Raw genomic sequence first — 8171 nt, forward strand, 5'->3', positions numbered from 1 at the left:
AAACTCATCGAGCTCCTGAGAGACACAAACAGTTTGGTTCTGGTTTTTTCTCTGAAGTTGTTGAAGCTGATATGAGCAGGGTGGAGGGCATTTTTTTTAGCCCTGCGTAGCTACCTGGTATTTGAAATGCTGAAGAGGAAATTACGGTTTTGCCACAACTCACGCTTCAGGCTTTTCTTGGGTCTAACTCTAATTTTAGTGATCATTTCAGTTTTGAAAGTTAACCAGAAACAGGACTTCTTAAGTCGGAGACATCTAGAGCTGACAAATGAAGACCCTATTGTCAGTGTGAACTGCAGCAAGATTATAGAAGGGGATATAGAAGAAATTCAAAAGGTAAAGCTTGAGATGTTGTCAGTGTCATTCAAGAAACGCCCTCGACTGACAACAAATGATTACATCAATATGACAGCAGACTGTGCCTCCTTCACCAAGACTAGGAAATACATTATGGAACCTCTCAGCGATGAGGAAGCAGAATTTCCAATTGCTTACTCAATAGTGGTTTATCACAAAATAGAGATGCTTGATAGACTTCTGAGATCAATCTATGCCCCTCAGAATTTCTACTGCATTCATGTTGACAAAAAGTCTCCAGAATCTTTTTTTTCTGCTGTGAAGGGAATAGTCTCATGTTTTGATAATGTCTTTATTTCCAGCCAGTTAGAGAGTGTTGTATATGCTTCATGGAGCAGGGTGCAAGCAGACATTAACTGCATGAAAGATCTCTACAGAAGAAGTTCAAACTGGAAATACCTAATTAACCTCTGTGGCATGGACTTTCCTATAAAGACCAACCAGGAAATAGTGGAAAAGTTAAAAGCCCTTAAAGGTGAAAACAGCTTGGAAACAGAAAAAATGCCTGTTTATAAAGAAGTAAGGTGGAAAAAACACCATGAGGTTATTGATGGTAAAATAAAGAACACAGGCATAGACAAACAGCTACCGCCTCTCAGCACTCCAATTTTTTCTGGTAGTGCCTATTTTGTAGTTAGCAGGAGATTTGTCGAACACATATTAGAAAGCAGCAAAATACTCAAATTCGTTGAGTGGGCAAAAGACACTTACAGCCCAGATGAGTACCTGTGGGCAACATTACAGAGAATCCCTGAAGTCCCAGGTGCGGTTTCATCTAGTGACAAGTACGATGTTTCTGACATGAATGCACTGGCCAGGTTTGTCAAGTGGCAGTACTTTGAAGGTGACGTGTCCAAAGGTGCACCCTACCCGCCATGCAGCGGAGTTCACATTCGCTCTGTCTGTGTTTTTGGGGTTGGAGACCTGAACTGGATGTTACGAAACCACCACTTCTTTGCTAACAAGTTTGACACTGATGTTGACCCCTTTGCAGTAAAATGTTTGGAGGAGTATTTACGGCACAAAGCTTTGCGTCTCCAGAAGAACTGAAATGCTGCATGCTCCCGTTGCAAAGCATGGGTACAGCTACGTACTTTAACATGAACGCCGATGGTGGTGATGCTGTGATGAGTATAACACTTCTCTCCGTGTTGGATAAGCTGGTGACACTTTCCCTGCCTTGTCCATCAACAAAGGGGAGAGAAGACATGCCTTGAGTGAAGATGGGGATTCCTTATATTGCACATTAGCCTGGGAACTTTGGGTACAAATTTGAAGACAGCAATTTTTGGAGTATTTATTATGTGATAGGTATAATTAATGCAGTTCCTTTGCCTAAACTATTTTTTAAGGCTTGGAAAATGCATGTTGTTCATGGTTATTCCTCTTTTTACACACACTCACACACACACCCCCGCGCCCTCCCTATGAATGTAATGCTAGCTGGAAGGGAAAGGTTGGCGGGGGGACCAGGGCTGGAAAGCAGCTGGACTGCACAGACTTCATACTGAAAGATCTCAGGAAAATAACATTAGAATTGATCCGAAAACTAAACAAAAGGGAATATACCAAAGCTAGCTGTCATCATTTAAGTTAAATCTGATTGCTGTAGTTCTGTAATATGTAATCCTTAATGTTCCTGAAAATTTCATCTTCACTGTGAAGTATTAAGGACTTGTGGGTAAATTTTTCATGCTAAATCTTGCTTTTGTACTCTTAATACCCCCCCCCCCCCCCCCCCCAGTAATGTGACATAAAGTTTATATACTAGTTTGAAATCACATCTTCTCAGGGAAACTTCGGTTTTGTGCCTGATGAGGGTTAGACTTGTAATTTTACACCTCTCACTGTATCAGAAGTCTTGCTTCTAGATTCATAATGACTCAAGTTTCTCAGATGGGCTTCTCAATAGGGTTGGACCCGGTGATCTCTTGAGGTCACTTCCAACCCCTGTGATTCTATGATTCACTTAGAAGAACAACTGGAGCAGTGCCTAAATGTCACTGATGGAACTGCTGGTTTTTGCTTTCTGTCAAGCTCAACTTGCATTCCAGATCCATTTAACATTAAATAAGTGAAAATAAAGTTATTTTTCTAAATGATACTGTCTTTTCCTATAATTGAAGTCCTTCTAAAAGCAACACCAACAAAACACTAATGCTGAAGACCTAAAACGTTTTTACTGTAAGTTGCGATACTCAGCCGAAGCAATTCTTACCTTTCCTCCATATGTTTGTTTATTCTTCTGTCTGTGCTTTTTTAGGATTAGCTAGTGTGGCTGATTTTAATTTACTTGTTTATTTTAGTGGAACAGAAAGGAGGAAATCTGGATGAGTTTTGTTCAGGGTTTAGTCCCCGCAGTGTGGCCAAGAAGTATGGTGATGAGACAACAGGAGACTCTGAGGGATTATGTTATTTCTCTTCATATGAATTCAAGTTTGCCACTCATACTTACTGCCAGGTGCCTCATCTTACTCCTAAGATGACAGAGGAATTAATTACAGGCAGTAGCAAATGGCAAAATAGAATAAATCCTTTGTTTCTTGAAGTGTTGCTGTGATGGCAGCATGTGTTTCTCACAAGGGTGGTTTATAATGAAGTTTCTCTTAAGGTGTGCCTACTATTTAAATGTTAACATAATGATCTGCTTACTGTTGGTCATGCAAACAGCTAAGGAGGCAAGGAATTTAATCTGAAGTAGGGCCTTTTCTTGCCAACCTCTGCCTTCAAAACCACCTGAAAGGGGTTTAGGGTGTCTTCAGAAACTTCCATGATGCATAAACAGGTAATTAAAGCCTATAAGCTGAGGAGGAGGGAAATACCCAGTCTTCCCCACCCTTTGGCTTTTCTACAAGAATGCTCTTACATTCAGTTGTGTTCTACTACCTTTACACAGGCTATGACAAGGTGTACCTTCACTGTATATAGTACAGGGAAATTCCAAGAAGTCACGTTATGGTCTTAGCAGAAAGGAGGCTCTTTGTTTTCAAGAAATTCCACCTAAGGATGAGCTGTGTTAATAGCTTTTATGGGACTAGAAGTGCTAGTTCAAGTAGACTGAAAAACTGATAGGGAAGTTCTTTGCTGCGGGATGGACTGTTGACTCAGTTGCTTGAAACCTGTGGGACTGCTGGAGCATCAACCCCTTTACCTACCTATTCCAGCCTGCTTTCTAATTACTCATTTGTAAAATACATACAATTCCTGCCTGTGTCTATCTTGTTAATGATACTGTAGATGGACAGTGAAGATGTGACATGACTGAGTGCTCCAAATGTTACCTGTTTGGATAGAGTCAACAGATCCTGTGTACACTTACAGTATGTTCTGTTCTCTACAGAAGGAAAAATAAGAGAACGTTGCAATTTCATGTACATTCTCCCCATGATAAGGAGGAATTTCTTTTCTTCAAGGGAATCACAAAAATCTCACCTCCCTAAAACTAGATTGCAGAAGAGACATACTGATCTAGTAGATTTTAAATGGTCTAGGAAGGCCATTTCAGGGAAAGAACTGTCTGTTCAATGAGTATGGAATGTGGCACAGGAAATTAAGATTAATAAAAAGTATTGCAACTGCATGTACAGAAAAGGCACCATAGCCAGCTGTAATGGGTAGGTGTGGTGGTTCAGCGCCAAACAGTGGCTGAGCATCACACACTGCTGTTACTCCCAGAGGAGCAACAGACAGAACCTCCATGGCTTGGGATAAGGACAGTTTACTGACAAAATCACCGTGAAAGGGGAACAATAACAGCTCGCAGCTAATTTCACTCACACCCGCTGGTAACACAGAGTACCTTATTGACCAGTGATAACACAGAGCACTGCACAAGGACCAACCCAACACTCAGACTGTACTGGAGGCACCCAGGAGCACCCCTCCCCAACCAGCCCCTTTTATCGGGGGGGGGGGGGGGGGGGGCGGTTGTGTCTGTGTCTGTCTGTGTCTCTGTGTCTGTGTGTGTAGGGGTTGGAGTGATGTCAAGAGGGTATGGAAACAGCCCCGGGCTAACTCCCTGGTGCTGCCTGCCTGGGGAGGCAACTCTAGCCTGGACAGAACCAGGCCAATACAGAAAGTGATCTAACTTACCTTAGTATTTCACTGAATCTGCCAAGAAACTTAGCCAAAAAATCATCAGCCTAGAGTCAAGCAATTTTGTGGCACCAACAAAACTCAAATAAAATCTAGATTATGTCTCTTACTGTCATCAGCAGTTGATGTTTCACAGCTTGTTTCAGTTTCCTACTAGATGTTTAGAGGACTGGAGTAAAAGTTTGGTACTAGCTTGAGTGAACAAGACAGAAAAATACTACACTGGCAGTGCAGCAACAAACTAATCTTGATGCTGTGCTGAAGACACTACACTCTTGTTAGACATAGCTAAAAATTAAAAACTTTATGATTACATCAACCCTTCAACCATATACAGTGGTGCTCTAATACAAGAAAACTGGTTTACTCTCATCACCTCCAGGTTCCCTCTTGGGGAAGAAGGCAACAGGCAGACCTGCACCAGGATTGAATGTTGAAGCTGGAGGATAATTAAACTTGAAACTGACGGTGGGTTCAGCTATGGTGCTGTCCAGGTGTGGTGGATTGGCCTTGGCTGGACACCAGGTATCCCCCATACTGCTCTATCACTCCCCTCCTCAGCAGAACAGAGAGGGCAGAAAAATAAAGAGGAACACTCCTCTCCCCCCAAAAGCCTCATGGGTCGAGATAAAGGCAGTTTAATATGGAAAAAGGAAAAAAAATCCATGTGTGGAAGCAAAGGAAAACAAAAGATTTATTCACTACTTCCCATCAGCAGATGTCCAGCCACTTCCTGGGAAGCCAGGCTTCAGTATGCACAGCGGCTGCTCCGGAAGACATGCACTGTAAATCACGAATGCCCCCTCCACTTTCTCCCCCTTTCAGCTCCTTACTGCTGAGCAGATGTGACATGTTATGGAATATTGTGTCAGTGGCTGACGCGCAGGAACACTGCGCTGCCATCCAGAGAGACCTGGACAGGCTGGAGAGCTGGGCAGGGAGAAACCAGATGAGGTTCAACAAAAGCAAGTGTAGAGTCTTGCACCTGGGAAGGAATAACCACTTGTATCAGTACAGGCTGGGGGATGACCTGCTGGAGAAGAGCTCTGTGGAGAAGGACCTGGGGGTCCTGGTTGGTGACAGGTTGTCCATGAGCCAGCAGTGTGCCCTGGTGGCTAAGAGAGCCAGTGGGATCCTGGGGTGTATCAGGAGGAATGTGGCCAGCAGGTCGAAGGAGGTGATCCTCCCCCTCTACTCTGCCCTGGTCAGGCCCCACCTGGAGTATTGTGTCCAGTTCTGGGCTCCTTGGTATAAAAAGGACAGGGATCTCCTGGAGAGAGTCCAAAGAAGGGCTACGAAGATGATTAAGGGTCTGGAGCATCTCCCCTATGAGGAAAGGCTGAGTGAGCTGGGACTGTTCAGCCTAGAGAAAAGAAGACTAAGGGGGGAACTTATTGATGTTTATAAATATCTGAAGTATGGGATGCAGGGGGAAATGTCCAGCCCCTTTTCAGTGGTCTGTGGGGACAGGACAAGGGGCAATGGCTGCAAGTTGGAGCACAGGAAGTTCCGCACAAACATGTGGAAGATCTTTTACACAGTGAGGGTGACAGAGCCCTGGGACAGGCTGCCCAGGGAGGTGGTGGAGTCTCCTTCACTGGAGATACTCAAGACCCATCTGGACTCCTATCTGTGCAATATGAGCTGAGGAGCTGCTTTGGCAGGGGGTTGGACCTGATGATCTCTTGAGGTCCCTTCCAACCTCTATGATTCTGTGATTCTGTGATCCTGTTGGTCACTTTGGGTCGGTTCTTCTGGCTGTGTCCCTTCCCCACCCCCAGCCCACTGCTGAGGGGGAGAAGAGTTGGAGATACAGCCTTGATGTGTGCCAGCACTGCTCAGTAATGGCTGAAACTGGTGTGTTACCAACACCTTGCTCACTACCAATGCATGGCACTACGAGGGCTGCTGTGAGGAAAATCAACTCCACCTCAGCCAGACTTAGCACACCAGTGCCACCAAAGTACCTGCTTTATCCAGCCTCTGCTGCATGCACCCAGCTTACATCAGCCCTCACATTGTGACCTTGTCATCCTTTGGGCAGCTAGGAAGGAAACTTGCATTTGCCTATCACAATGACCTTTTTTTTTTCTTTTATCCCTGAGGTTTAGAGCTGGTTCTATTTCTCAGTCCAATTTACCAGTCCTGGGAAGAAATGAGTAATAAGTATGCTTTTCAAAATCCCTTGTCTTTTAATTTTACATAGCAAAATTTTCCCCACTTACACATAAGCATTTTGAGAGGCCTTAATAATGAGGAAACTTTCAAGTTGAACACTGCAATAATAATGAAGGTGTGGTGTTTTGGCCCCAGCTAGAGGACAGATGCCCACCAAAGTTGCTCTATCACTCCCCTTTTCAGCTGGACAGGAGAGAAAATACATATTGAGAGGCTCAGGAGTTGAGATAAGGACAGGGAGAGATCATCCCACAGTCAGCGCCACGGGCAAAACAGACTCAACACAGAATAAAGGGAAGAAAACTCTCTAATTGCTGACACTGCCCTTCACAGCCAGTGACACCAGAGTCAGGTAATAAGAAGTGCAGCCAGATTGTAAAGCACCTCTCCCCACCCCTCCCTTCCTAGCAGACTTCAGTCATACTTTCACTCACTTCCTCCCACCTCATCACTGCATGGGGAGGGGTAGGGAATGGGGAAATGGGGTTTTCAGTCAGTTCCTAACAAGTTGTTTTCCTTCTGAACTGAGGGGGGCATTCTGCACACCCTTTCCCTGCAGCACCCTGGCGTCCCACCCATGGGAGATGGTCCTCCACGAACTTCTCCAACATGAGTCCTTTCTGTTGGGGTGTCATCTCCTCACCACAGGCCTCAGCACGGCTCCCTTCCATGGGGTGCTGACCTTCAGGCCCAGACTGCTTCAGCCTGGTCCCCCACAGAGTCACAAGTCCCCCAGCAAACCTGTTGTGGCATAGGTTGGTTTCTCCACAGGCTGTAGATGGGATCTCTGCTGCTTGTCATCATCCATGGGCTGCAGGGGACAGCCTGCTTCACCATGGACTCCATGGGCTGCAGAGGAATCTCTCTCTCTGGCACCTGGAGCACTTCATCCCCCCTTTCTACTTCTTCCATGACCTTGGTGCCTGCACAGTTTCTTACATCTTCTCACTCCCTTCTCTGGGGGCAAAAACTGGCTGCTTGCTGTTTTTTCCTCTCCTAAATGTGATTCCCAGAGGTGCTGTGACCATCACTGATGGGCTCAGCCTTGGTCAGCAATAACTCCGGCCTTGAGCTGAATGCTGTTTACTCTCTGGGGCCTGCAGAGAGCTTCTGGCTGCTTCTTGCCGAAGCCACCCCTGCAGCCCCCTGTTCTCCACCACCAGAAGGTCACCAGCCAGGTCACTGTTACTTGATGCATTTTCAAGTGGCTGGACAATAATAAATTGACCTGGATTATAACATGAAAGAAGAGTTCATCTGCTCCAGCATACTTGCATTCTGCCGGTGAGGACATAATTGCTTCTTCCAGATTCAGTTCTATTGTTAGCTTGGAATGGCTGTGGCATCATTAAAAATTATAAATCTGGCTTAACTGTTCCCTTGAAATATTTCACAGTTTTAAATTATTGCTTCCTTTAGTCTTGAAAAGTCTTACTGGTGGACTTTTTTTTAGTCAGTTACAGAATACACACTGCAGTGAGCACCTCTTCAGTCAATTAAAACATGGAAAATTGTATTAGGTAAAATGGCCTCCGATTTCC

At 44.9% G+C, this 8171-nt stretch overlaps 1 protein-coding gene across 1 annotated transcript; it reads left to right on the forward strand.

Moving 5' to 3' along the window:
- Window positions 1–126: 126 nt before the first annotated feature.
- On the forward strand, window positions 127–1407 carry GCNT1 (glucosaminyl (N-acetyl) transferase 1; the record flags this gene model as incomplete). Its single annotated transcript, XM_084278793.1, has 1 exon — window positions 127–1407. The coding sequence occupies one exon, from the start codon at window positions 127–129 to the stop codon at window positions 1405–1407; it is 1281 nt and encodes a 426-aa protein (XP_084134919.1).
- Window positions 1408–8171: the final 6764 nt, after the last annotated feature.

Source organism: Gallinula chloropus, assembly GCF_964237585.1.
Source record: "Gallinula chloropus genome assembly, chromosome: Z".
Lineage (NCBI taxonomy): Eukaryota > Metazoa > Chordata > Aves > Gruiformes > Rallidae > Gallinula > Gallinula chloropus.